Raw genomic sequence first — 27,612 nt, forward strand, 5'->3', positions numbered from 1 at the left:
CTTTAATGTAGTGACAAGCCCCAACGAATTTTGATGTGCTTGGGGTGGACATATTTTTCTATTTATCAGATACACGAGTCCGTAAATCATCACGAGCTAGTCCAATAGTTTGAGACGAATTACATGCTCGTATTTCACACACGTCTTAGATTCGATCCCTGGTGCTTTGTGAATTACATGATGATGATAAAAAAAGATTCAAATGTCTCTGTAAATCTTCTGAACCCTAGAAGAGTAGATTATCGTGACGAAACTTCTTACTCAACACCCCCTCATTGTAGGCGCTCTGTAGTTCAGTCTGCAGATTGGGCCTCAATCCAAATTAAACGTCATCCGACATACCCTTTTTTTTATCTTGGCCCAGCATTGAACTATTTAACTGTTTTACCGTTTCTGTTTTCAACTTTTCACGTTGAACTCCAACGCTTAGACGAAAAGCCCTCATGTTTTTATTCATATTGCGAAATTACCTTAGATTTCATCGTCCTCCTCCCCCTCTTATTTGTCCGATATGTGCTTCTGACGCTCTCTCTCTGCCCTTTCGTCCTCTCACCTCTCTCCGCTTTGCGTCCCCCCTCCTATCACCGCCGTTCACCGCCGATATCCACCGCTTATTGCCCTCCATCACACCATCCACGGTCACTCCCCCTCTCTCTCGCTCTCTCAACCTTGTACATTTTGGATTTGTATTCCTTACGCGTTGCGGCTCGTTTGGATCTCCAACTTTCGATTTCGTGCATTTTTGAAATTTTCGATTCATTGATTTATCATTTGGATTGTTTTGCGTAACGGGTTGATAATGAAAAGTATTTTTATGGATTGTTGCAGTTCTGGATACGTCCAAGCTATTGATCCATTGCTGACCCCGCAATCTGGTAATTTCTGGATTTTAAATTCAATTTTTCTCTGTTTCGTGCATATTATTACCAATAAATGTAATAATGTACTGTACAAGTTATTATTTTTCAATTGAATTTTGGACCTGCTTGGTGTATATGACAAGTGATTGTTACTGGGTTTCTGCTTTTTAGGCTGCCACTGTATGATATTCAATTGGGTAAATTTTTAATAGAGATTCAATCAGTCAAAGCTATGATTTTTTTTACCTCCTTTGACTTTTCACCTGTATTCGAATATTGGGTCTCAGTTGTACAGTGATCATGCTGTTTGTTAAATTGTGAATCTTTATTCTTACTTCAAAAGTAAAAAATAGTGTAAAATTGCCTCTCTGAACTTAGGATTTTTTTCGAGCGAATAGGGATCAGATCATTCGGTTTAGCTTGCTCAGAAAGTAGTTGATCAGTGTGGTTTTAATTGGAGTCCCCAGTTTATATAATTGACTTTGAAGATTAACGTAATGGTACTAAGTAATTTACTTCATGAGTTGGGTCTTTTAGTGTTTAATGGCAATTATAAAGTTGATATTCTGAATAGTGCAGTTATGTGGACCTTTATGTTTGATCACACGATAATGTTTTGCATTGGGGGCTTCTTGAAATGTCAAATTTCATGTTGTTTCATCATCATTGCCTTGCTTCATGGTGCGTTCTTTTATAAGAATAACTGAATATGGTAAACCATTGACATTGATTTCTAGGCTTCAGAGGGAAAGCTGGAGTGGGAGGAGGCCAAAATTAACATCAAAGAAGGCATTGAGGTATTACTTTTAGCTGTGTGAGGGTAAAATTCTTTGGAGAATGCGTACATATGTAGGTTGCAGTCTCAAAGACATTTGTAATAATCGTTACAGTGGAATAACTTGCCTCTAACATTTCAAATCCAGTTCATCGTTAGAAGTCTGTAATTCCTGATGCTTTCTTGATGCTGCAGGATTTGGCACTTTTTTTTGTAAGGCTAGATTGTAATTTGAAAAGGAGAAAGCTTTCCAGATAGATTTACATATGTAGAAAGCATCTAAGAGGAGGCTTAGAGGCCACTATCTGTAATCCTACCTTAGCTTTGTAAGGCAGTCTCAGATTCTGTATTGCTGAAAAGCCTTTTTCCATTATATACCTTCCCTGCCTTACACATTTCAGCAGCCAACTGTTTTTCCTTTTGTACAGAGAATCATTTGAACAGGGAAAAGTAGATATTTTGTAGGTTATTAGTCCCTTAAAGATCGACCCTGGCTACTCATTATTAAAATGGTTCATTAGTGTAACAAATCTGTGGAGTTTGGGCAATGGCTTTTCATTCGGAAGAGGAAAAGACCGAGGATTATCTATTCAAGATTGTTTTAATTGGTGATTCAGCCGTTGGAAAATCCAATTTGCTTGCAAGATTTGCTAGAGATGAGTTCTACCCTAATTCGAAGTCAACTATAGGAGTAGAGTTCCAAACCCAAAAGATAGATATCAATGGTAAAGAGGTCAAAGCACAGATATGGGACACAGCTGGTCAAGAGCGGTTCAGGGCTGTCACATCCGCATATTACAGAGGTGCTGTTGGTGCTCTTCTGGTATATGATATCAGTAGACGCCAGACATTTGATAGTATTGGCAGATGGCTTAACGAACTCCACAGTAAGTTCTTTGACGGTATCTCTAGAATTTTTACTTATAATCTTTCTTTTCAAATATGTTTTTCTTCTGGGACTGTTTTCTTGAACAAGTGGAGACTTTTTGTCAACATCATGCAATATTTGGCTTGCCTTATAAATAATCTCAATTAAGAATCGCACATGCTAATGAATGGTATGTATGAATTGTTAGCCTTTAAAATGTTTAAATTTTTAGAGGAAATGATGGAGACACTTTATGCTGTAGGGATTTGGTTAGAGAAGTAATGACTTTCTTTACAAAAATAGATGATGAATGTTTCATCCTCACCGTTTATGGGCATCTGCTGACAATATCCTTTTTATGCGTTCAAACTATATTTTACACTTTTACATTCTTTGTCAAATGCTCTTTAGTGGACAATTTTAAATGATGTAGTGGCTTTTAATATTGATTCAATAGTCAATCTGTTCTTCCTGCACCCCTGTGGATTCAAAAGATTTCTTGCATTTGTATTTAATTAATGTGATGAACCGAGGATTGATCAGGTGGATATACTGTTGAACAGCTCACTCTGACATGAACGTAGTTACGATACTTGTTGGCAACAAGTCCGATCTCAAGGATGCCAGGGAGGTACCCACTTCTGAGGGCAAAGCCTTGGCAGAAGCACAGGGTTTGTTTTTCATGGAAACATCTGCTCTAGATTCGTCCAATGTCTCTGCCGCTTTTCAGATGGTTGTGAAAGAGATCTATAACATACTAAGCCGCAAAGTTATGATATCTCAGGAGCTCAAGAAACAGGACCCCAGTTGGGTAGGGAATGGGAAGACGGTGGTTTTACAAGACGGGAGCCAAGAAGCAGCTGCAGCAGAGCCTAAAAAAGGTGGGTGCTGTTCATCTTAGGGATACACAACACATGAGGTGTGGATGGATCTTTTTGGCAGGTCCCGACAAGCCTCTTCTCTCTCTCTTTTTTTTTTTTTGGTTCCCACTAATGTTCCTTGTGTTCCTTCTCCTGTGATCTAATTTCTTGAATTTGTTTAAATGTTCATTCAAGAAACATGTTTTCACTCAATCAGTTGAAGATAAGAAATTGAGGTAGAAGATGTAAATGACCTGAAGGTGGATTAGAAAAGCTTATACATTGTTCAAAATTCAGTATTCGATGCACTGTACTTGGCCAGTTTCTTTGTTTTTTTCATTTATTGGTTCTTTATTTTCAAGATAAGATGTTGTTTCTCTCCATTTGGCTTGCCTTGGTTTGTTTTCTTGACCTTAAAAGCTCGTTTGGTGCCTAGAATTGAATTGGGTTGGATAATTCACCACCCGCAAGGTATGGAGTTCCCTTCAAAGGGAAAAATCATTCACTTGTTATGAGTTATTCAATCCGATCCTATACACCTTTTCACCCCTAAATTTTAATGTCTGTTTTTTCTTGTGACTCAATATTATAATAGGAGTAACCATTGATATACTTTTTTTCATCTTTTGGAAATATTGCAGTCAAATAAGGCCGTTGGCATAATATGCTTGGACGTATTTTACACATGAAAATTTTGACCGTTATATAATGGTCATTAAATTCGCAACAAACGATCTAACGGTCGAAATCCGCATACTAGCAAATTTGGTGGTGATATGTCAAGTCTATTTCGTAATTGATTAGGAATGCTACCGCCATGGTCCGTCCAAATTGGAGGCAAAAATCGTATTGTCCTCCTAACAACCAGTCGATGATATCCGTTGACATGATGGTTTTGGGTGGACTCAAAAAAAATCGGATTGAAGGAAACCATCCCATCCCATGATCCCAGGCCCCACAGCCCCTCATGAAAAACGTTCGATGACATAAATACCCCCGTATTACGGCGTACCCGGTCCATCTTTTCACTTCCGAACCCGACAAACACCAATTTACTCATTTTCGCCGACGTAAACGGATCAAATATATTCTGTTTGTGTGTTTGATTGTGCAATCAATTTGGAAATTAGGGTTCACTCCGTAATCTCAGAATAGAAAAATTCATTCAAATAAGCATGGGGCGGCTGTTCATAGAGACGCTGAGTGGGCCCAGGATCTTCAAGTGCAGGTGTTGCAAGGTGGACTTCGCGTCCCATGACGACATCGTTTCCAAGGATTTTCAGGGCCGCCATGGCAGAGCCTATCTCTTCAGAAATGTGTAAGCCCCCAAATTCAAACCCTCATTTCCTGTAATACCACTCTAGGGTTTTTTATTTCGCTTCAAATTCTTGTTTCTTGAATTAAAGCATCCACAATTGACGATTATCAAAGTATCAATTTTTGTGGAACCAATTGCATAAATGTTATTTCATAATTTGAGTAATTTGGTGGTTAAAATCGTGTGCGTGAAAATGTCGAATTGATGTGCTCTTTCTTACCAAAGTGGTTAAGTTTGTGGTATGATATGATTTGGGCTTAATGCTTTTGATACGAACAAAGGAAATTTTCTTAGTTTTCTTGTGGTCGTTGATCATTTGTTTTTTCAGGGTAAATATATCTCTTGGGCCTATTGAAGAGCGGCAACTCACGAGCGGATTGCATACGGTGAATGACATACATTGTAGCTCTTGCCTACAAATTCTGGGTTGGAAATATGTAAGTTCTAAACTTCTCGCGCTTTTTAAGTTTCGTTACATGATAATGCATGAATAGTAGAACTTAATGGAAGGATAGAATCACAAGCATGATATATACCCATGTCTACTTATATTCAATGTAATTGAAAACGGTAGTACTATTCACGCACCCCTTTTTGCCTTTTTTGGCCATTGATCTTTTTCAATTCGTGACTACGGGACAGAGGTTCAGGGCCAAAGGGGTAGAGGAAGACCTAGGAAAACTTTGGAAGAGACTCTAAGAAAAGACTTAGAGTACTTGGATCTAACGGAGGACATGACACAAAACCGAGCGCAATGGCGTTCTAGGATTCATATAGCCGACCCCACTTAGTGGGAAAAGGCTTTGTTGTTGTTGTTGTTGTTGTTGTTGTTGTTGTTGATCTTTTTCAATTCATTCGATCCATCAGCCGAAAATTGAGAGGGGTGTGTGAGAGGTAAAAATAGGTGTGTGGATAGCACCACCCATTTGAGAAATGCTATGCTTTTCAACACTCTCACAAGTCAAGTGAGTATGGCTGATGTCTGAGAGTTGGAAAATATACTGGGGGTTGATATACTCCTACTAAATTAGCATCTTTGGCTTAGTGATGCTGCAGTTGGGCCTTATTCATGCGCCCTCCCTCTCCATGCTCTAAGCATGAATTTTAAACTGATCAGTTGCTGTTAAATTAGTAGGATCCGTGATTTACTTAATGAAACTGCCCCCATTTATTCAAAACTTTAGATTTCAGTTTAGTTCCTGGTGAGGCCCTCACCGTGGGGGTGGTCAGGGCTTTTAAGTATTGTCTAAATAATCAAGTTGTACTTTCTGATCATGTGGCCCAATCTTTATGTTTAGCAGTCTCTTATGAAGTTAATGCTCTGGTTTAAACTAACTGCTTTTCATTGTCCACCTCCATGCATTGATGATCATACTTGCAGGAGAAGGCTTATGAACCTAGTGAAAAGTATAAAGAAGGAATGTTCATCCTAGAGAAGGAACGAATGTTGAAGGAGGGCTGGTGATGCTTGAGCAGGGAACGTTTGCGAAAAAAAATACATCTCTTTGCAATACTAGACACTTTGAAGTAGATTTTGTAAGTAGAGATTGGTGATGCAGACTGCCTCTGGTGCAAATTTAGGATTACACCTTTTTGATTCGGAGCACGGAACAACAATTATAGTGTTCTATTGGTGCCTTATTCCAATGATCTCTTGGAATTATGTCATGGATTGGCACATACTGCGGGTTTCATATGCTAATGATATTCAAGGATTTCATATTAGTTTCTTATGTGAAGGCATGATGTACTTACCTTATCAAGTCCATGAATTATGCTCTTCAAGGTGTTTTCAGTGCAGTCCAGGTCTTCTACAACTATCTTTTTCCCGACCAACTATTAGATCTCCAAAATGATTGAAGTTCCTTAGAACTCCCCTATCCTAACGAAAGGGATAGGGGAGTTAAAAAGAGGTCAAAGAGGAAGTACAAGGAAGAGCTCATGCTATGCATCACCTAAAAGAAAATGTGCCTTCAGCTATTGGATTTACTAATCTTTTATTTTCATTCTATGTTTCTGTTAAACCGAGTCAAAACTCATCCCTGAATATCTAATCCAAATGTTTCTAGGAAGGAGATGACTTCTAATGAACCCAATCAACCTAAATCTCTAATCCAAAATTTGGTTTGGGTATCTAGAGTTTGTGTTTGAATGGGAAAAGCTTTGAGTGCACATTTAGCTCTGCAATTGACAAAATTAGTCATCAACCATAGAGGTAAAAGAGAATCAGCCTAAGTTTGTCCCCCAAGAAAGGTAAGACCATCTACAACCGAATGAGGGCCAAATGACTCCTTTTAGTCCTATAATTCTGCAATAAATTATATTTTAATGAACATTACCAGACATATTTTATACCATGAAGGTTAAATAGTCATAGGCAAAACATAGTCTTTTGATAAAAAATCATCTTCAACCGGAGGGTCAAAACGATAATATGACAAATTTGCCATGGATCCACGCACTTTATAGGTTCCCTGCTCTCCAAATAATGTCTTCCGGCAGTCGCAGTGCGGCAGTTTCTTTTTTTCTCGAATAAAATTGAAATAAGCAAAACCCTTAAACCCTCTTGCTCTCTCCCCCAAAGACAGAGGTCAAAGAGCAAAGGAGATGTTAGGTATTTCAAGATCAAGAATGAAGGCCCTCCTCATCTCCTCCGTCCCTCACATCTCAAAGATCACACCTTTATCTTTAGCCTCCTCCTCCTCCTCCTCCAAGTCCTTCTCCTTCAGCCCTCCTACTCTTTCCCAGAACCCCAATATTCTCCTCCCAAAACCCAATATTTTTCTCCCCAAAAGTACCATTTATTCAGCTCAGAACATCAGATGTGTGCAAATGGAGGCAGAATCTCACCAACGCTCCGGTGAGACTCACGTCATCGTCGGCCCCATGTTCGCCGGAAAGACCACCACGCTTCTTCGTGAAGTTCAGTCCGAGAGAGGCGATGGCAGGTGTGACTCCCCCACTTATTCTGTTGCATCTTTTAGTTTTGAAGTTTGAAAATTTATGTTTAATATAAATGAAGACATGAAATTTCGTTTGTGCTGCTGAAGAGAGTATTTGAGTGGGTATTAAGATTTTGAATGTTCGGGTGGTCATGTAACGGGGGTGAACATTCAGTTTCTGTGTCTTGTACTGTTGTCTCGGGTCTATTCATTGGAGTACATATATCACCAGTAAGATATTCCAGCTTTCAGGTCAAGCCACCAAAGCACAGCCAACTGGATAAAACACTCAAGGGACTCTGCTATTCAGGAAGATTGGTAGAAGCTGTTGCGCTATTGTGCCGCACAGGGTTAGAGTTCAACCCCGCCACCTATGCTCTTCTATTGCAAGAATGCATATTTAGGAAAGAGTATAAGAAGGGGAAAAGAATCCATGCACATATGATTGTTGTGGGATTTGTTCTCAATGAATATTTGAAGACCAAGTTGTTGATTTTGTATGCAAAATCAGGGGATTTAAGGACTGCCCACATTCTGCTTGATATGTTGCTTGAGAAAAGCTTGGTTTCATGGAACGCAATAATTGCAGGGTATGTGCAAAAGGGGCTTGAAGATGCGGGGTTGAGTCTTTATAACAAGATGAGACAGAGGGGTTTGATCCCAGACCAGTATACCTTTGCATCGGTCTTCAGAGCGTGTGCATCTTTAGCAACACTGGAGCATGGGAAGCAAGCTCATGGTGTCATGATAAAGTGCCAAATTGGACAAAATGTTGTAGTCAGTAGTGCTCTCATGGATATGTACTTTAAATGTAGTGATATATCTGACGGGCATAGGGTATTTGATACATCTCAAAACAGGAATGCCATTACCTGGACTGCTTTAATATCTGGGTATGGTCAGCATGGAAGAGTTGTAGAGGTCTTAAATCTTTTTCATAGGATGAAGAGTGAAGGTTTCAGGCCAAACTATGTTACTTTTATCTCAGTTCTTTCTGCTTGCGGTCATGGAGCTTTAGTTGACGAGGCTTGGGAATATTTTTCTTCCATGACAAGAGATTATGGAATTCGGCCAAGAGCACAACATTATGCAGCCTTGGTAGACATTTTAGGACGTGTTGGGCGGTTAGAAGAAGCCTATGAGTTTGTTTCAAACTCACCTTATAAGGAGCACTCAGTGATATGGGGTGCTTTTCTTTGGGCTTGTAGAATTCATGGAGATAGGGACTTGTTAAAGCTTGCAGCAAAGAAGTACTTCACATTGGAACCAGAGAATGCTGGGAAGTATGTGGTCTTGTCAAATGCTTATGCCACTTTTGGGTTGTGGGATAATGTTGCTAAGGTTAGGGATATGATGAAGGAATCAGGGATAGTAAAGGAGCCCGCTTATAGCAAAATAGAGGTTCAAAAGGAGGTCCATTTCTTTCTTAAGGGTGATACATATCACAAACAATCCAAACAGATTTATGAAATGGTTAAATTGGTTGATTTTTCTCTAAACGATTCAGCCTATGCTTTTCAGTAAGGGGAAGCTAATTCATGTTAAGGAAAAGAGCTCATTTCCTAGGAATCTCTCGTTTTCTTGTCGTATGAAGAACTTGATATATAAGAGCTTCATGAATCAATGATTGAGATGTATTCTCGGTCTTGTCTGAAAGATCAATTGAATATGGAGTGATGTACTTGCACAAAGTTATTAGAACAGTGTCAAAAGTGATAGAAATTGCACTTTTTAGGAAGTTGAAAAGCATGTAAGAGAGAGAACATTGTTTATATTCAGATTTCAGTACATGAACCCCATGCATGACACTGATACATGAAACTTGCGAGTGTCTTCTGGCTCTTGTCCTTTAGGTTCTCAGTGAGAAGAAGGAAACTGCACAGACGTAGATGGTATGACACATAATGTATCTGCCAAGTTTGTAGTAAATAGTTTCATAAATCTTCAGCTTAATGACTAGAAGCTGAGAGTTGATGTTATATACGGTGGTGATAAGTTGATCTCTGCAATCTTGGAGCTCTGCGAAATTTTGGTGGAATTTCATGATTGTTGGTATGCACAGCACATCCAAGGGGAGAATCTATGGGCCAAGTATTATCACGGTCAACTTCCCAATAAGTCTTTAATCACAAGATGTAAGCAAAAGAGGTAGAGATATTCACCCTATTGATGTTCTGCAGTGCTGGACTGAATGATATTGTACATTATCTATCTACTTGCAAGTTCCAAGTGTCTGCTCGGATTTTCTTGCGATGTAATGGTTTCTGATTTCTTTGTAATCAGAGGGCTGATCATTCCAAACCTTTGCTTGAAAAATATTACATATCGTTAATTAGTTTCTGCGTATCAGTCATTAATTCCTTTGTTTAACCTTTTGCCAGAAATGTTGCTATAATCAAATCAATCAAGGATACAAGATATGGATTGGATTCAATTGTGACGCATGACGGGGTCAAGTTCCCATGCTGGCCTTTAAAAGATCTATCCTCGTTCAAACAAAAGTTTAGCCCTGAGGCATACGATCAGGTATCTTAGCGCCGGCATTTGATTGATAAGCAATTCATGTCATCTAGGTAACATCTTTTTGCCATGTATCATTCATGTTATCTACTCATAAAGAATACGCGGTGACAGCTAGACGTGATTGGTATCGATGAAGCTCAGTTCTTTGAAGACCTCTATGATTTCTGCTCTGAAGCTGCTGATCGTGATGGTAAAAAAGTAATAGTCGCCGGACTAGATGGTGACTATTTAAGGTAATAATTCGATTGTCCACCAATTGAGGTTCGGTTGCGGCTTTGCAATGACCAGTTTTTGTTTGTCAATCGGATATTGTTGTTCCCTTCTAACTCCAAATTTGATGGCAGGAGGAAATTTGGTTCTGTGTTAGATATAGTTCCCCTCGCTGATTCTGTAACCAAGTTAACTGCTCGATGCGAACTTTGTGGGAAACGTGCTTTCTTTACGCTAAGAAAGACGGAGGAGATGCAAACTGAACTGATTGGCGGGGCTGACGTTTACATGCCTGTCTGCCGGCAACACTACGTTGCTGGACAGGTAGCCATAGAAGCCGCGAGAGTTGTGCTGGAGTCTCAAGTTCAGTGCGGGTCATATGCATAGTAACCTTTTCCAGTCAGCAGGAAGTAGATGATGTGTTTTAGGACATTTTATTGGAAAGTTTACACTCTTAAGAATGTATATATTCCTTCTGCGGCTGCTAACTTCATCTCCTGCAGATGAAGCCGCTGATGAAATTTAAGCTCAGACAATTTGATTCTTTCTTTTCACATTTTTATGGGCTTCCCATTTTTTGTTTGATCCTTCAAGCTTGAGGAAATTTAAGCGAATCTCTGGAAAATGTCCATGGCCACTTTGCTTCTCAGGTTTATCGAATCTCTGTTCTCTGGTGTTTTTGTTAAAAACCTAAGGTACCCTTTTAGAGTAATGTATTAAACGCCAAATATTTCGACAATCAACAATAAAGTTGCAATCTTTGTTAAAACCCAACTACTTTGCAATTTTGGGAGCTGGGTATGTTAACGATGTTGGTGATAGTGTTGAATGATGAAGAGTCAGAGCCAGAGAATGAGTGGGAGAAGAGCCTTTCGACCTCAATGAACTTAGCAAGTCACTTGTTCAAATCATTCCAATCACTCAATGAAAAGTCACTCCAATCAACTCAACTTAGGAAGTCACTTGTTCAGATCACTCCAATTTCAAATCACTCCAATGAACTTAGGAAGTTTGCAGGCAGGCAAAAATGAAAAAAAAAATTGATGATCGAAAAATGTAGAAAATATGAAACTTTGAGAAAGAAGAAAATTGCCTCAGAATTGCAGATAGTCAGCAAGGCATAAAAGCCATTCAGTCCCGAAAGATGGTGTGTTTTATAACTGATTTCATCACCGGCAATTTTACTTTAAAACAAAACCAAAATAAAAATCATATATAAATTAGAAAAATGTAGGTCTCATGGCCAGTCCCAAATGGTAAAGGCGGTGACACCGCTCCACAAGGCGATAGGATATGACACCACCGTCGACGGAGGAGCTCCCAGCCGAAGCCGGGAGGACCGTCAACGTCGACGAACAATCGATATGCGACGTTAACTTTTGGAATGTACAGGCATCATCGGCTGCCTGCTCCGTTCAGTTAGGGACGGATCAATGTCCCCCGTCGCATCAAAATTCACAACAAAAGCATCCAAATTTTGTAGAAAAAACGGAAAATCGAAAAGACCTAAAGAAATTGAACGAAATCGAACAAGCTTTTGCTGATAAACCCTAGAACCTCTAAGCAAGAGAGGCGAAGACTTAAACCCTAGAATAGCAGAAAATTAGAGAGACTGATGATTTCTCTACATGGGGGAGAGTATTTATAGCGTCAGCACATTACATCACCACCGTCCGATGTGATCGCGTGGCTAGGAACGAGTGATAGTTAATACGGCCGCCGACAAACAAAATTAGGGTTTTATCATTTGTTTGGGCCGAAGGTTTTAGGCATGTAGGCCCGGAGATTGAACATATTTGAGACATGCCCCTAACGATACGAAGCCCAGTGCATAACTGCATATGTTAATCAAGCCCAAGAGGAACGAACTCAACCAAAATTCGAAGGGACGTGATTTTCGCACTTCTTTTTCGTCCAATACACACTTTTCAACAGAATAACAAACAAAATGTACGCAAATTTTTCAACAATAGCATCGTCAACCGGCTATTAGATCAACCATGCACAGTAAGTAGTCTATGGGGATCCCTTTGGCCTTCAACGCTGTTTGGGTCAAATTGAGCTCCGTGTTTAAAGAAAAACTTTCTCGCACATGGAATGATATTATGCATTATCTGAAGCCAATCATGTAGTGTGTAATATGAGAAAATTAAACCGATTGTAGTATGTGATCGACTTCAAATACCGAAACATGCAGTGCAAGATGAGAAATCCTTGTTCATACTCTGACCCAACGTGAAAACGTGACAAGGTGGCAATATATATGAAGGCAGAGAACAAATGGTGGTGTGTAACCTTAAAAAGTAGGGCAGAGAAAACAAATAGGGTGTGTAACTGTAGCCTGAAAAAAAAACACATACAGAACAGTAAAACTTGATCAAAATATCAACAAAAAAACCAGAATAAAAACCCCCAAAAGAACTTATGAGTAAATCTGTATAAATTAATTCATTGACAATGCGGTCTACAAGTATCGTCCTATTTCAAGACCCTCATGAAATATGTTCTCTTCCTCCTCTGATCAAAATCTGCCAGCAGCAGCGCAGCAAAACGTAACTCTAGCTCATGGATTTTCCGACTACAAGTAATTGTTTGAAGAGATCGGCGAGCCTTGCCAGCAAGTTTTCTGAATCCAACACGCTTTCCTCATCCTGTTAGCTTTCTCTGTCATGCAATCTTGAAATATAAACGAAAAGTTAAAACAAACAATCAGTCCTGCATATTTTTCCTAACACTACTTTTTCTTGTTTTCCTTAATAGCATGTTAGATGAAACAAAAGACATAAAACTATAAGCTGGGAAGCCTGAAAAATAATGTAGCTTCGAAACTCTCTGAAGTTCGTTGACAACTCTAAATAGTTATACCATACTGTGGGTGGCAAAGGCTTTAGAATGGGTTGATAAGGGTGAAAACTTGAATCGAGTTGCATGGCAAACGACAATCAACCATTACTATAAGCCATCAATCAACTAAAATCAAGGCTCAATTTCTATCGACTCCACTATTTACTGTGTGCTGATCATCAATGGCTCCGGGCATCTTCAAGTCCACTGCCTGGTTATCTCATGCTGACTGAGACAAATGTGTATATTCGACTAAAGAAGGGGTAATCAATCTTAATGTCACACTTAACTGACCCTGTCATTTTAAGTAATGAGAGGAGATAATAACAACTTGACGATGAAGTAACATATCCTGTATATGTGGAACAATGATAACAGACACAGAATACACACTCCCGTGCTCTTGTTGTGGAGAATTAAAGTTCATTTTATCTTCTAATGTTAAAAAGTTAATCTTTTATGGAGGATCAATAGACATGAATGCAAGAAAAAACAGATGAATAGTTTCCAACTTACTAGTCTTCACTAAAAAATCTGTAGAGAAGAGCTGCGTAAAGTCCATTTATTGTGTGTGATTAAAGTTCACGTCCTGACGTTGGTACACGAGGGGGTGTTTATCCTGAAATGGGGCAACAAAATCTCGTTGACCGCACCAATGAGGAATTCTCTGGTACAAAATCAACAACAACAACAACAAAAAAAGCGTACGAAAATACCAACCATTGCTTCATTTACGCACATTGAAAATGCAGCTGAGAATTACCATCCATGTTAGGTCCTTCCACTTCTCCTCTAACATCAATACTTTGTCCAAATTTAGGCTTATCATCACCAATCGCTCGAATCTCTTCTGCAGACGGAATCTGTTCAACTGGACCAGAGGTGCAAGACTCAGTAACAATTACATGGACTAAGTAAACATTTAGTGTGTTCCTAACATGCATCAGGCTACTGAAAAATGAATGACTAACAGACTTTCACCTACTTTTTGTTTAGTACCTTTTGGGCCGTTAACAGAAGCCTCATTCGTAGAAGAATTTATTGATCGTGCAAGACGTTTAACACGATTGAAACGCAGTCCATTTGGAAGCCTCCCGGAATCAAAATCGCCAATTCGGAAACCTATTTGATATTAAAAATTAAAGATCATTAACAATTAAGTTACTGCTTAACTAAAATTCTACATTGCAGTTAACATAACACTATCAAACTTACAAGAAGCATTAGTATCACCCTTCGAAATCACGTCCGCTACAATTTGGTGATTACCAATAACCTCGCCGCCTAAATGATTCAACGACCGCGCAAGCCGCCTTATATGACTCAAACGCAACCGTTTTGATAAATTAGACGATCTAGAAGCTGCAGCCTCCAAACCTGTAACGCATTTTAAATGCGACAAATTTTTAGTATGACTGTCGCACCGCCAGTAACTTTGAATATGCGAAATGGCAACGCAGTTACAAAAACACACTTACATTGGGAGTACTGCAGACGTTCCGTGGTCGGGTTTTCGAGCTGGGTAACTTCCCGGACGTCATTGTTCCCTTCTGACCCTGCTGCATCCTGTTCGTTGCTTATTTGCTGTGACGGGAAATCCCCTGCTTTAGCATTTTCAGCTCTCAGTCGTCTAAGTTGATAGTTCCTGCGACGCCGAGCCAGATGTCGTTCTCTCTGTTCAATGGTCATAGACTGCCTCCTCTCCCTGTCCCTTACGCGCCGTCGTTCCCGCTCTTGCTCTCTCTGCATTCTGCGCAACTCCGATCTATCCAACGACAACTCCTCCATTGCTGTTCAAAATCCGTTGGCAACGGACTCCCCAATTCTTCAAGCAAATTTTGCTACTTTTTCTGAAATCCATGCAACAACAAAATTTTCAGATTAATTTTTTACCCCTCAATTTTATTTCCATAATTTTTCTTGGATCAATACAGAAAAACGAATAATATTATATAATATATGAATGAAAATTAAATTATAAACCTAAAATTAACATGCTATTAAACAAATTAAAATTTACCTTCAGTGAAATTGATAAGTGTGCGACGAAAGCATTGGGATTGATCACCAGGACCTTCACCGTGATCACAATTCAGAAAGCAGCAACCTCTGCATTTGATTATATCATGGAATCGAATCGCGGTGCGGGTGTTTTTCTTTTCTTTTTATTTTTTTACAAAATGTTTTTGGTTTTCGCGGGGTTAATAACCGTATTTTCCGGGGAGTTACCAAGTAAGTGGTCGCTTTTACCGTGTAATCGGTATGATTAATTCATGTTTTGTTTAATTTAATTTCGTCTCTTAAAAGTAAAATAGATTTATCGGCAAATGTGGTTTTAATCAAATTAATTAAAGCTGTTTCATCTCAATACTCAAATTTGAATCACATTTTTCGTAGCACGGAGCATATAACTTACGTTGTTACTCATTTTCAAAAATTCAGTGCTTGAAATCCCTTAAGCCTAATACAATCTCACGCATGGTGACCCTAATACATTTCTCGTAGCGCGGAGCATATAACTCGTAATACACACAAGCAGCCTCATCCCTTTGAAGATTAAAAGCTTTGCTGGGAATCGCCTACCATCTCACTTGAGCTCGCACTGCTCCCGAGTTTGCATACCGATGTTTAACTAGAAGCCTACTGGATAAAAAGGCAATCTTCAAATAGTTTATACAAATTAAGGCAGTTTTTGTTTGGTGAAAAGCCAAAAAAGGTAACGCAATGCAACAAAGCATAAGAAAGGTAAAATTACAGTAAAAGTGAGAGCTATTCGCTTTCTTTGCAAGGCCAACATTTTTACATCACCAAAGTTCGAGATTCACGTTTGTGCCTAAAACTAGGAACTCTTGCAAGGAAGCTCAAAAATCTAGATCCTACAAAAACTTACACAATCAGTCCTTCATGCTCTAAGCGTCATAAAACAACGAGTACAGAAGTTTTACAGTGTTTTGCGGTCACCTTCCGGTTCACCTCCATGCGGAAGACGTTACCATGGCTCTTTGCTTCCAACCGAGGTAGAGAGCCCCGTCTGCTTCTTGAATTCTGAAGTTCTCGTTAAATTCCTTCAACAGAATCCTGATAGCGTCCGTCACTTTAGGACTCAGCGGGTATGGAGTAAATCCATCCATCATTAGCCTTGACCTCCACTTCCCGAAAGGTTCATGGCGTTCCACCCTCTCGGCCCCTTCACAAGCAATCATGTTCACGATGTCTCTAGCCACACAGTGCGCCTCTGCGTTGATCCTCTGTTTGTCGTCTCTTGGCCGAGCCACATCAATTGATTCAAACATTGCTGTATAATAATCTACCATTTCACGAAACCTTGAGAAGAATGGGGAAGTGTTGGTGTTGGATTCTTGTTCCACAAGTGTCATGACTTTGGGCGATAAACTCTTAACCAGCCTTAACAAACGATCTCTGTGATTCTCCGTGCTCACACTCTCATCGGGCATGTGGTGCAACACGTATGGAAGATTAACCGCTATGGCTTCCCCAGGTTGAATCCTGAGATTATGGAGTTCAACCTGAGAACCACATCTGGCAGCAGCATTAAACTCAAATGGCACATAGCATGACGCCGCAAGCTTTGAAAGCCTCTCCCCCACGATATGAAGTCCCCCGCCACGAGCATGGGCTGATTGAGTATCATCAACACCTGTGATCCGGATACATGGGGGGCCACCGGGCCGGCGAGCTAGATCTTGGATGAGGGGAACCCACTGACTGCCCTGTGCAATCTGAAAATCAATTATGTGGATTCTTGGCTCATTCTCCAACGCTTCCCGAATGACTACATTTGCAGACGTGTAAGCAAACTTCCAATATGGGCAGATATGATAGAGGACAGACATGTATGACATAAGTTGCGAGCTTGTAGGAACTTCACATTTTAGGGCTTTGTAGATTAAACTCCCTGATCTTTCCAACTTTGCTCTAAGACCTTCCAACATGTAAGCCCCGAGTCTTTGCATTGGCTCCCCAGAGACAGACACCATGTGCCCCAAAACTTCCATCCAGCTTGTTGCAGTGTATAAATCGTCTTCAGATATTGCGTGTGCACAGAACAAGAGAACATCTTTTAGGTTTAACTTAGGTATCATTGTGGCTATTTGACTCTGGCTCCACCTTGCCATACCACTCTTGTGACAACAAAAGTGGCTGTCAACAATATCCGAGTCGGGCCCTAGCAATGAAACTTCCACTTCCCTGAGCCTGTACTTGAACTCGTTGTCATCCTCAACTACGGAGCACCCACTTGTTGGTGATCCATAATTGTTGCCAGACGAATGGTGTTGATCAGACAAGCACGAGTGAGAACCTTGCGGTGAAAATGGACTCTTGTTAGACAAGCCACTAACAGCAGAAGGGGAATCACAGGCTACAAAGGCAGTGGCTGGAGATGATTCCAGGGTAAAGAACTGCTCTTCGTCATCCTTGCCCGTTTGAAAGGAAACATTGTTTCCTTGGCTACCAGTATCCGGAAACACACTGTTTTCCAAAATCTGGTACCCGTAGGCATCTATCTGCTGCACAGGCGGGTGGTACAGCTTGTGATGGATACTAGCCACACCTCGGTGTTGCTGAGATGTTTTCATCTAAGGAAATGAAATGATTGACCCAACCCAGAGAATAATTCTCACCTTATGTTCCTAAAACTTGACTTGATCGCCCCTCTGTTAGATCTTTGGAAGAAAAATCACCAGAACCACCAAGTCTGCACATAGGAAATAAGTTTATGTTAACCAAACACCAAGAAAACCAGAAGCTTGATCACAACCAAAATATGTTCTTAAACGAAAGATTATGGGCACGAGATGCGAGATTGATCACCAATCAGCACCTCACAACAACAAAATTGAATACCTTACAAGCAAAATATGATCCTTAAAACCACTACAACAACAAAACTCGCCCTTCTATTTAGAAACTCGGAAGGTCGGAACCTGAAAACTCACCTACCAAACACGTAACTCCGCCATAGATAAATCAGGATTCTACATCTTTTCTCTACCCGAAGAACAAAAAGCACTCAGCAGGTGAAACCTAACCAGCACAGCCCCACTACTCTAATTAACTACTAATTTCTCCTCCAACATCCCCAGACCAACAAACAGTAAAACGTGTAATTTCTGAGCACACGGATGTCGAACGCGTTTTTGAATTTAGTTAAAATTCACTTTTGCAATTAATTAATTCAACTTTTCCATATTATCTTATAATTTGAAGAAAAAGTAACTAATTAATTACTACCAAAAAGAAAGGTACTTTAACAGCAAAAAAGTTACTAAATTCCCCAATCGTTTGATTTCTTCAAATGAATTGATCTCGGAACAACAAAAATGGCACTCAAATAAAATAATTTCACAAATTATTGAACATAAAACAATCCGGGCAGATAATAGCGACAAAAAACATGGTAAATTTTTTTAATTCCCATTTGCAGACGCCAAATTAGAATTCAATCGGTAAAACAAGTCCACCTCAAAAAAAATCCAACAGAAACTCATGCTCTCATGAATTAATCCAAAAAGTTTAAATCTTGACCTTTAAATCCTCAGAAGAACAAACACCCAAGTCATAACAAACGTTCTTAATCCGAACCCATGATTCATAAACAAGAAATTTGTCGAAATTAATGAAAGCTTACCTTAATCACAAAGAAGACAAGTCTCAGCTGGATTAGTCAGCTCAGGTCAGCCGGGATTGGTGGGTCGGCAAAACCTTAACGAAAGGCTTTCAGATTCCTCTTGTTCAGGCGGCAGGCAAAGAGGAATCCTTCTGTCCTGTCCTAGAACTATGTGCTGCGACCTTGTAGATTTTTTATAGTTGTGCCTGAGAAACAAAGGCCACTGCGTTTAGAGTTAATTACAAGATCACCCCTTTAAGTAGAATTTTTGGACCACCGTGTACATGCTTTGAGCTGTGGTACGAAATGACGATATTAACCTTCTTCTCATGAACAACGTCGTCGCGACGTGTGGTCATGAGTTAGGATGACCGTGTGCAGGCAAGTGGAGTAGAAAACTAAGAAAGAAACGGCGAATGGACTACCGTACTTCGTAGACTTTTACTTACAGTCAAAGCGTATTTAAGACAGGATTTAGGACCTATATAATACACACACATATATATACACGTATCATGAACTATGATTACTCTAATTTCACCTTATTAAGTCTTCATTTGATAAACTTAAATCATTGATCCAACGTGCGGTTTAATCGTCTTAAAATGAGCTAAAAGAAATGATCGTATACTTGGGTCTTCTTCGTTTGGTCTTGTTAATTATGGGTTAACTATCCACGATTGGAAAACATCTCAAAGACTCAAACTTGGCTGCTCTAATATATGTCAGCAATATCAATGTACATATTTAATACAAAAAAAGATAAATAATTAACAAGGGTTTAATCCGTCATGAAAGTTGGAAGAAGACGAGAGATAAAACTTTGAATTTTTCTACCATGCACTGGAGCATGGTATGCATAAGAGTTTTGAACCGTTAATTCTTTAAAAAATTTAACCAAATAAAAGAACAAATATTATCCTCTATTGTTTATACATAGGTCACTACTCGGCTCTTTTGTTCTATATATGTGTGGATGCAAATTTCTTCCTCCTTGATCTTGGATAAAATTCCACCTACAAAATAAATAACACATTTGGTTATGACCACAAGTCTCACACGCCCACGATGAATAGGGGGGTTTTGGCCGAAGAACCTCTGATGCCAAAGTTAGAATTTAGAGAGAAATAGTGTTTAGAGAATTTTGGGATTTTTGCAAGAGTATTCGCCTTGCTTTTTGGTGGAAATGGGAGCCTATATATAGGGATAGGAGGTGGCCGGCCTAGCTAGGGTTTTTAGGTTTAATTTAGGTTTAATTAGCCAATTTATTTGGCTAATTAAACATAAAATGAATGTTTTTAATGGTATAATCAGCTAATCAATAAAATATTGGTTGACAAGATTAGCTAATCAATGTAAAAAAAGGCAAATTATGGTGGGAAAACAAAGGAAATGGCCAACCCCCATTTTGGAGAGAGATAACCGGCCTTTAGGGTGATTTTTAGGCTTAAATGATAACTTAATTGAAAATTAATGAGTTTATTAGGTAATAATCCCATTAATTTGTCAATTAACTTAATTTATGCGGAAGATTTGGTAGGTTATAGAATGATTAGCTAATTGTTCGGCTAAAAGAGGGAAAGTGAGGTAAAAAATATATGGAATGAAATAGGTTTTGAATTGTTACCTATTTTGGGCATTTCTGACTTGGTTGAAAGATAATTTTCGGCTGCTTGCGCATAGGAACCTCGGTATGCCTCAAGGTATTTTTGTCCTCTTTTGTCCAAAAGTCCACGTGTCGCCTAGTGAATATTTTTGGCTCCACAATATGTTTATGATGATTAAGAAACAATCCAGTTGGAGACAATTTTTCAGATGAAATAGATAAACAACTCTCTTATTAATTGAGACAAGTGGGCTTTACCATATATATTATCCAAAGGAGTAAAATGTATTAGGTTATTTGAGTCCAAATATTTGTTATTTTGTTTATGTGTGTAAGAGGTTTGTGCAGCAAGCTATACAAGCTTAATTGAAATAACATGTATTGTTGTAAAATAAATTAACTTTTAACATGTACACTTAGTAAAAATAGACTAATTAACCGTTACCGCGAAAATCAAAATACAAATTGAGCAACAAGTATATTCATTTTCTGAATACTGATAATAACATACATGACTAACTTTTATACAACGTAAAATCTTTATAAAAATTACCGTATGCGAATAGAATATATTGATTTGATATTTTGTAGAATCTTATGCAATTAAAGAAGCAAAGGCTACTCATCGATGAGAGTTAAGTGAGACAAAAACCATGGGTGGCTTCAGTCGATTCCCGTCCACTTGGAAGTTGCATGGTATGATTTGGAGACTTTCGGGGCAGGGACTCTCGGGACAGAACGGTCAAATGCCATTCTCGTAAATATAGTGGGAGAAGAAGGGACATCTTATAAGCAGGGCTTTTGCCTGGAAGGTTGCCACGCCCCACATTCTTCGAACTTCCCTTGTGGTGCCCTTAGCTCAATATTTTATTTTTGTTTAAAGCTTTCAACCAACGTTTTTTGAACTCGAAATTAAACAATGATTAAAATGTGTCAGCGTCTTGAATTCCACTCCAAGGAACAAAAGATCTGATGTTATTCGGAGCCTGGTGCTGAACATGTTAGCCTCCAAAACCCTAATTATAATTTATCAAGAAAAGATTAAAAACATAGTTAGGTTTGGATTTTCTTAATGCGTGCAGGTGGTACTGAAACTAGCCAATCAGACAGATAAACCATTTTTAAAGTTAAATCTAATTAATTAAGAAAAACGACAAAAGCAAGTACTCGTCAAGAAGATAATGGTTTTTATTGATCCCAATTGATGAAACCAATAAGATTAGGATTAGAAATATCTTTAAGACTACGTACCTTATGGGAGTTGCATAAAATATTCACAATCTACAATTTTCGCGAAATACTCTGAGGATATGTCGGTGTACGAGTCTATATATTATACGTTATAAATATAACACTATTATCTCCTTACGTATTATAGTACATAAATTATTAATAATTATGAGAACTATAGTGGTCTACTCCGATAACACATTTCTTTATTCAAGGTAATATTAATTGAATAAAACGAGGAACATTATTGACCGGAAATACAATTCCATGATTACAAACACCGCCGACAATGCAAAACCTGCCCCACGTAATCACATATAACCAAATGGAAAGATAACATCCACGAGGACAAACCTTGCATCTCTTTATGATGAAATGGCAAGGGACGATGCTCTGTCGACAAGGAAGCCTTGCTATGAGAATAGATGTACTCATAGTCTTTTGTCAGGCGAACAGATAACGAAATCACAACCAAAACAAAACAATTTCCTTGGATGTATGATTCTTCAACCACAGGAGACTACACATATAACTAACAGGAAAGATAAGCTCATAAGGCCAAAACCCTACAAGTCGGACCTACACTGTCAAGACACACAAGGTAAACACATACCATTACCTGAAAACTTTGCAATGACACAAAAACATGACTGTGAATCCATCAAACCATTGGAACGACCTCATATATAAGAGAAAGATCCCAAACCCCTTTAATGGTCCTGTAATTGCAGGAAAAAACTCTGCTTAAATCACTTCCAACAAACGTTGAGCTTCTTCTACATAATCCTTACCAAGTGCACAAGCCACAAAATCATCACCTCATATTTGAACAACAATTATCGTTCTAAGATTCGAGATTGAGCTGTAAGTCATAATTGTTACAAAAGTTCTCCTCCGTACAAGGAGAGAGTGACCCACAACCACAAACACAAAGGTTCTCATTGACAAAGCGAGTGAATGATCACTACTAAAAACAGAAAGAAAAAAAAAAACAAGAAAGAAGGAAGGAATTAAGAAGGATGGTCATCGACCCCAACATCAAGGGCTGCAGTCGGCGGAGGTAGGTTTTTTCCTCTCTCGCAGCTAGGGTTTTCTTGTATGACATTTAATTTCATATTTCAGCCTAATACAAGTACATAATTCCAATGGTAATGAAATGAAATCCATCTTAATGTATGGGATAGCAACACTAAAATTTTTGCTCGGGTATAAATTAATGAACGAGTTGATTTTTTTTTGGGGGGGGACCAGTCATTGCATGGCACGTGAAGATTTGGACTTTGCGTCGTAAGATTAGGATGTATTGTCCATTTGACCTTCCCAATTGCCATGGCCTTTCTTTAACACGCTTTAAGATTTGTCCTTTTTTTTTGTCTAAAATTTGAAAAAAAAAAAAAACATCGGTGCGTAAAATGTGTCAGTTGACATGAGTGATGAGACTCACTTTTAACTGCTATAAATCATAAGAAAGGGATAAACTTTCTAGGAGTAGTATGCCAAACATTTGTAAGGTCCTCTAATATTTCTCTTATCTCTCTTAGCTAGCTAGCTCATGCCTTCACTAATATTATAAGAGTTGTGCTAACATGAGTCGTCATATAAAATGTAAATGCTGTTAATTAATATTCATGGAAGCCACTGTTGGGAGACCTTAAATATGGCATAAATGATATGAGTGTCAATTAAGATTTTGTCCTAATCTTAAAATGGTCGTCACACGTAAAAGGAAGCTTCCAAAATTAGAAGCAAAATGCAAATATTTGATATTTAATTGGGAACTACCTCTTGTAATTTGTATGGAAGTGGGTGGAGGACTTTCTCTTTACCTACTCCGACCATGCCTTTGCTTTGCCTGGTGCGGGTGCTCGTGGGAAGTGGGATGAGATCACCATTCTTCTTTAATCACAATTTTATAATTTTTATAATACTAATTATGAAAATAAGACAGTGACACTATAAAATGAAATAATGATTAATTAATTAACACTTGGTATAATTTACAGCATTTATGCTTGAAGCCTTGAAGGTAGTTGAATGAATCGGTAAGTGCCGCCCACCGGATCCAACGTGTTACGTGGGTCCAGACTCCAGCCGCGTTTCAAGACACTATTGAATTGAATTGAGATATTGACGTTCCAACGTGGGTCCTTCATTATTTACTCAATGGAAAACGATGTACTGTCCGATAGTAACATTTGTTCCAACTGTTCATGAATACCTCCAGACTTTGATGACTCCTGCGGCTGCTGCTGCTGCTGCTGCTGCTGGTGAGATTAGTGGAGAAGGAAAAGAAAAATTGGATATGGAGATGGAGACGGGGGATGAAGGACGACGGGAGACCACGACAAAGACTCTTGTAACGGAGGATAGGTTTCTCCGAGATCATCCAGAGACTCAAAATCACCGCATCTTCAGGGTATCAACTTGATGACTGAACCCTGAGGTGCTGCGGCAGACCTAGCTGAGTGCAACCAAGGTGCATCAACATTTGCATGGAGCAGTTCGGGTCCAAATCATATCAGAGCCAAGATTAAAACCTACATACATTTCTACTGAAATAGTTAAATTTACAAAGCCTAATATATACTTTTGTTTTCATTTAGCACAAAGTCAATGGTGGATATAAATATCTGTACTTTTAATTTTACAATTACAAAGCCTAATCTCCACTGGACTAGGATTCTCCTATTTCCATCCCCTTCCCTCTCCTCCTCTCACATTCTCTATTTTGTCTTTCTCTTTCTATATAAAATTAATATAAGATGTTGACGAGGCTTATATGACTGTTCAAATAGGAGGGGAGGGAAGGAGAGGAGAAAAAAATGGGAGAGAATCCTACTTCATCTCCACCATGGATATGGACTTTGTATAAAGTCAGCCATACATAATCATTTTGCATACAAACAACACAAATAACTACAGGGGGGAACAATCAAAGAGACAAGATATATTAGTATGGGCTTGTGCATGCTACAAGTTATACAAACAGAACACATACAAGCCTAGGTTCAAAAAATAATAATCGAATAGCAATACTGCATTAGAAACGACGCCCTAACTGGTTATCATTAATCTTCAACCACTTCCCATGACATTTCGTTATACCAAACATCAGCCTCCCAAATTAATAGAACAATCCACAAGCTCCATAGAGATTTGAGTAGATTTTTCAAGAAGGGGTAAAATAACGGGTATTATCACATAAAACAACCCCAACTGAGCCGGTCACACCCCCGTCCACCCCCCCCCCCCTCCTTCTTCTCCCTCTCCTCTCTTAAAGCTTATGACAGAGCTTATTATCTATTATCTGTCCAGATCAGGAAATCATGCAGCAAACGTGTGAAGGGAACAATCAGTTTGTAACGCTCCCAGCCTAGTGCTTAGCTTCTTTTCCTACCTTTACGCGCACCTTCTGCTCCTACTCTATAACCCTCAGCTGTTTTGCAAAACCATCCTCCGCCTGTTTCCGTCTCCTCTTGAACGAGACACAGGCTCACAAGTTTCAAATACTCAATAAGCAAAATCACGTAACTAGCACTGTCAAAGTCTGACCGATCTCCAGTGAATATGATGTTTTCCTTAATGGAAGTTATGTCCTTCTCATATGCCAATCACAAAAGCATATCAAGAAACAGACTTTCTTACAATAAGACCTTTAAAGGTTCTATTCTAGCTTGACAATCACCAATTCAAGGATATCATGAAAGGAAAAATGCGTAAATGATCATTCTCCCGAACCGGAAGCTATTCTTCTTAATCAACAATTACATAAAAGCAAAACATAGCTCTGGAAACTACATGTTAAGCTTGATCCAATACGATAAAATTCCGCATACTTCCAACTCAGAGAGCTAACATCCCATTAATTGGAACGAATCACAAATAAAATAAACTTGTTCAGAGCCAACACCACAAAATGTTGGACAACATTGTATAGCAACATATCAACAACAGCAGCATTTTATTATCAGTTGTATGACATTTCAAAACACACTTAAACGACAGCATTGGCATCGGATCCAAAAAACTGCAACTTTTAATTTCCGATTAAGTAGCACATGAATGAATTCAGCACAAAAGGAACAGTCTGATTATTAGAGAGAAACCCTAGAAATGTGAACACTGAATGTGCATTTTCATTTCTTGTGACGAGCTACCTCATCGTCGTTGGGGAAAAAGCCCATGAGGCGTCCCGCCGAGTTCTGGTAAGCGTACATGAATCCGCCCATTACCCCAATCAAACCTCCTGTAACCATTGACGGCCCTCTAATCCCGGGCTTAATCCCTATCAAATTCACACAAATTACTTAATCAAGATTACTGCTTTAATCGAAGAAAGCGTGAAAATCGGAAAGGGATATGGGGATACCGGAGAGGTAGCCGACGGTAACGGAGACGCCGGTGATGGTGGCGAAACGGAAGTAATCGAGGGTGCTGAAGTTGCCGACGACTGTGGTGAACGGAGGGTTCCGATCTATGACCGGGTACTCGGGCTTCGTTGACGCTGTGATGTCTGTATTCATCTTTCTTCTCTCCTTCAACTTCTACTTCGGAAGCGACGCCGTAGCACTCTTCAGGCTCGGGCTTTGTTGAGCTCAGTAGTTCAGGTCTCGCTCGCCCACTGACACTCGGTGCGTCGCAGACGATGACGACTATCTGTGTGGATATTAGAAGTGTGGGTGGGGTGGGCCTTTATTTTGGGCCATCATTTATAAATACTTTTTGAGCCCAAATCTGTAATCCCTTCGCTCTGAAATCTTTTTGGGTACGAGAAATACTGTCACGTGGTGCTATTTTTTTAATTTGTGTATTATACTAGAAATTATATGTCTCGCTTTTTGAGTATTATCAATAAGATATAAAAACAAATCCATATTTTATAACTTGAGTTGAGTACATAACATTATTTTGTGTACCTCTACGAATTACTCACCTATGAACAAGTGACATGAAAATCACAATTGGAACCAAACCACGTATACATTATAGTACATTATAAATTGGTTGCGCCCAAAGGTCCACGTAAAACCTTTTGAGTACAAAAGCGATGATATTGAACGGAAAATTTCAAGTACAACTCAAATCGTCAAAGATGACATGTTAAATAATGTTAAGAGGAATTTTATTCGACCATACTGCATATGTATTTCACTAAGCGTTGTCGAGAAATTAGGAGTTAGTGAGGCACACTTCAACTTGTTCGTTCTAGCTTTTTAGAAGACGTGAAAATAAATTCGTGAACATAAACTAAAATAATTGCTTCGAACCTATGACGTGATTGAAATTTTTAATCAAAATTACTCTGTAAGAAATCCTTGAGAAGGTCTTAAGTTCGGAAGACGAGTCACTTTATTGGTCCGACCTAGATTCGGAAAATTTCCATGACTGACTACTCATGATTTGAGACCACCATTACCCATGTTTTGACCCCTCCACCCTCTCATACCATCTGAATTGGAGGTGGTGTACCAAGGACCTATCCTAACATAACATAACATGATATGAAGGAATTAAGAGATTATTTAAAGAAAAAAAAAAGTAAAGCAGATTAATTGAATTACTACTCATAACTAATTCAATTATACTTGTTAAAAAAAAAAACTAATTTATTAGACTAATCAAATAGTAACATAATTCAATTGTACTTTTTCAAAGAAAAAAAAACTAATTCAATTAGACTAATTAGATAGTAACATAAACTAATATTACGGTTTAATACTATTCCTTCCCTATTGGTGAAGAATTCTTATTTACCTCTAACAGAAATATAAAAAAAGAAATAAAATTGTAAATATAGTTTATGCATCTGAAGCTTGTATTTCTCCATCCAAGATGTCCGGATATTTTTTCTGCACAGAAAATTCCAAACATTGATAACAAAAAAATCAGTATATATATTAAAGACTCGTAATTGTTAGGTTAAAATAAAAATAATACACTTTATTAA

General features: G+C 38.8%; 6 protein-coding genes and 1 non-coding gene across 14 annotated transcripts; 3 read left to right on the top strand and 4 right to left on the bottom strand.

The window, feature by feature from the left end:
• Positions 1 to 411: 411 nt before the first annotated feature.
• Positions 412 to 3,662, top strand: LOC103446800 (ras-related protein RABA5a). 3 transcript variants are annotated; one of them, XM_029087677.2, is made up of 6 exons: positions 447 to 638; positions 829 to 875; positions 1,598 to 1,657; positions 1,831 to 1,961; positions 2,064 to 2,522; positions 3,067 to 3,662. In XM_029087677.2, the coding sequence occupies exons 5-6, from the start codon at positions 2,183 to 2,185 to the stop codon at positions 3,402 to 3,404; spliced, it is 678 nt and encodes a 225-aa protein (XP_028943510.1). In that variant the 5' UTR covers positions 447 to 638; positions 829 to 875; positions 1,598 to 1,657; positions 1,831 to 1,961; positions 2,064 to 2,182; the 3' UTR covers positions 3,405 to 3,662. The 3 variants fall into 3 exon arrangements, with proteins under 3 accessions (XP_028943509.1, XP_028943510.1, XP_070662612.1); XM_029087676.2 differs by having other exon boundaries at positions 412 to 638; positions 1,831 to 2,522; XM_070806511.1 differs by lacking the exon at positions 1,831 to 1,961 and having other exon boundaries at positions 466 to 638.
• A 507-nt stretch (positions 3,663 to 4,169) lies between these two features.
• On the top strand, positions 4,170 to 6,406 carry LOC103429736 (putative yippee-like protein Os10g0369500). Its single transcript, XM_008367864.4, has 3 exons — positions 4,170 to 4,681; positions 5,010 to 5,118; positions 6,063 to 6,406. Exons 1-3 carry the CDS (start codon positions 4,539 to 4,541, stop codon positions 6,144 to 6,146), a joined length of 336 nt encoding a protein of 111 aa, XP_008366086.1. The 5' UTR covers positions 4,170 to 4,538; the 3' UTR covers positions 6,147 to 6,406.
• Positions 6,407 to 7,158: 752 nt separating this feature from the next.
• LOC103429735 (thymidine kinase a-like) lies at positions 7,159 to 10,981 on the top strand. 3 transcript variants are annotated; one of them, XR_011572252.1, is made up of 5 exons: positions 7,159 to 7,629; positions 7,869 to 9,771; positions 10,005 to 10,149; positions 10,258 to 10,379; positions 10,491 to 10,912. XR_011572252.1 is itself a non-coding variant. In XM_008367863.4 (4 exons), the coding sequence occupies exons 1-4, from the start codon at positions 7,289 to 7,291 to the stop codon at positions 10,741 to 10,743; spliced, it is 861 nt and encodes a 286-aa protein (XP_008366085.3). In that variant the 5' UTR covers positions 7,162 to 7,288; the 3' UTR covers positions 10,744 to 10,981. The 3 variants fall into 3 exon arrangements, 2 of the variants coding, with proteins under 2 accessions (XP_008366085.3, XP_070663013.1); XM_008367863.4 differs by lacking the exon at positions 7,869 to 9,771 and having other exon boundaries at positions 7,162 to 7,629; positions 10,491 to 10,981; XM_070806912.1 differs by lacking the exon at positions 7,869 to 9,771 and having other exon boundaries at positions 7,167 to 7,629; positions 10,288 to 10,379; positions 10,491 to 10,981.
• A 464-nt stretch (positions 10,982 to 11,445) lies between these two features.
• On the bottom strand, positions 11,446 to 11,535 carry LOC114819342 (small nucleolar RNA SNORD96 family). Its single transcript, XR_003766398.1, has one exon. It is a non-coding gene; the product is annotated as a small nucleolar RNA SNORD96 family (small nucleolar RNA).
• A 1,224-nt stretch (positions 11,536 to 12,759) lies between these two features.
• On the bottom strand, positions 12,760 to 15,375 carry LOC103412566 (uncharacterized). Of its 3 annotated transcripts, none has more exons than XM_008351108.4 (7): positions 15,221 to 15,375; positions 14,679 to 15,050; positions 14,416 to 14,577; positions 14,200 to 14,322; positions 13,921 to 14,071; positions 13,717 to 13,819; positions 12,760 to 13,032 (listed from the first exon to the last, which is right to left on the bottom strand). In XM_008351108.4, exons 2-5 carry the CDS (start codon positions 14,986 to 14,988, stop codon positions 13,932 to 13,934), a joined length of 735 nt encoding a protein of 244 aa, XP_008349330.3. In that variant the 5' UTR covers positions 14,989 to 15,050; positions 15,221 to 15,375; the 3' UTR covers positions 12,760 to 13,032; positions 13,717 to 13,819; positions 13,921 to 13,931. The 3 variants fall into 3 exon arrangements, with proteins under 3 accessions (XP_008349330.3, XP_070661765.1, XP_008349331.3); XM_070805664.1 differs by having other exon boundaries at positions 14,186 to 14,322; positions 15,221 to 15,361; XM_008351109.4 differs by having other exon boundaries at positions 12,895 to 13,032; positions 13,940 to 14,071; positions 15,221 to 15,361.
• Positions 15,376 to 15,951: 576 nt separating this feature from the next.
• On the bottom strand, positions 15,952 to 19,099 carry LOC103429733 (scarecrow-like protein 13). 2 transcript variants are annotated; one of them, XM_029087679.2, is made up of 2 exons: positions 18,851 to 19,099; positions 15,952 to 17,917 (listed from the first exon to the last, which is right to left on the bottom strand). In XM_029087679.2, the coding sequence occupies exon 2, from the start codon at positions 17,796 to 17,798 to the stop codon at positions 16,170 to 16,172; it is 1,629 nt and encodes a 542-aa protein (XP_028943512.2). In that variant the 5' UTR covers positions 17,799 to 17,917; positions 18,851 to 19,099; the 3' UTR covers positions 15,952 to 16,169. The 2 variants fall into 2 exon arrangements, with proteins under 2 accessions (XP_028943512.2, XP_017186243.3); XM_017330754.3 differs by lacking the exon at positions 18,851 to 19,099 and adding an exon at positions 18,159 to 18,251.
• A 6,508-nt stretch (positions 19,100 to 25,607) lies between these two features.
• On the bottom strand, positions 25,608 to 26,359 carry LOC103429732 (NADH-ubiquinone oxidoreductase 20.9 kDa subunit-like). Its single transcript, XM_008367860.4, has 2 exons — positions 26,035 to 26,359; positions 25,608 to 25,950 (listed from the first exon to the last, which is right to left on the bottom strand). Exons 1-2 carry the CDS (start codon positions 26,186 to 26,188, stop codon positions 25,802 to 25,804), a joined length of 303 nt encoding a protein of 100 aa, XP_008366082.3. The 5' UTR covers positions 26,189 to 26,359; the 3' UTR covers positions 25,608 to 25,801.
• Between the last annotated feature and the right edge of the window lie 1,253 nt (positions 26,360 to 27,612).

The sequence above is a fragment of the Malus domestica genome, chromosome 10 (assembly GCF_042453785.1).
Source record: "Malus domestica chromosome 10, GDT2T_hap1".
Classification (NCBI taxonomy): domain Eukaryota; kingdom Viridiplantae; phylum Streptophyta; class Magnoliopsida; order Rosales; family Rosaceae; genus Malus; species Malus domestica.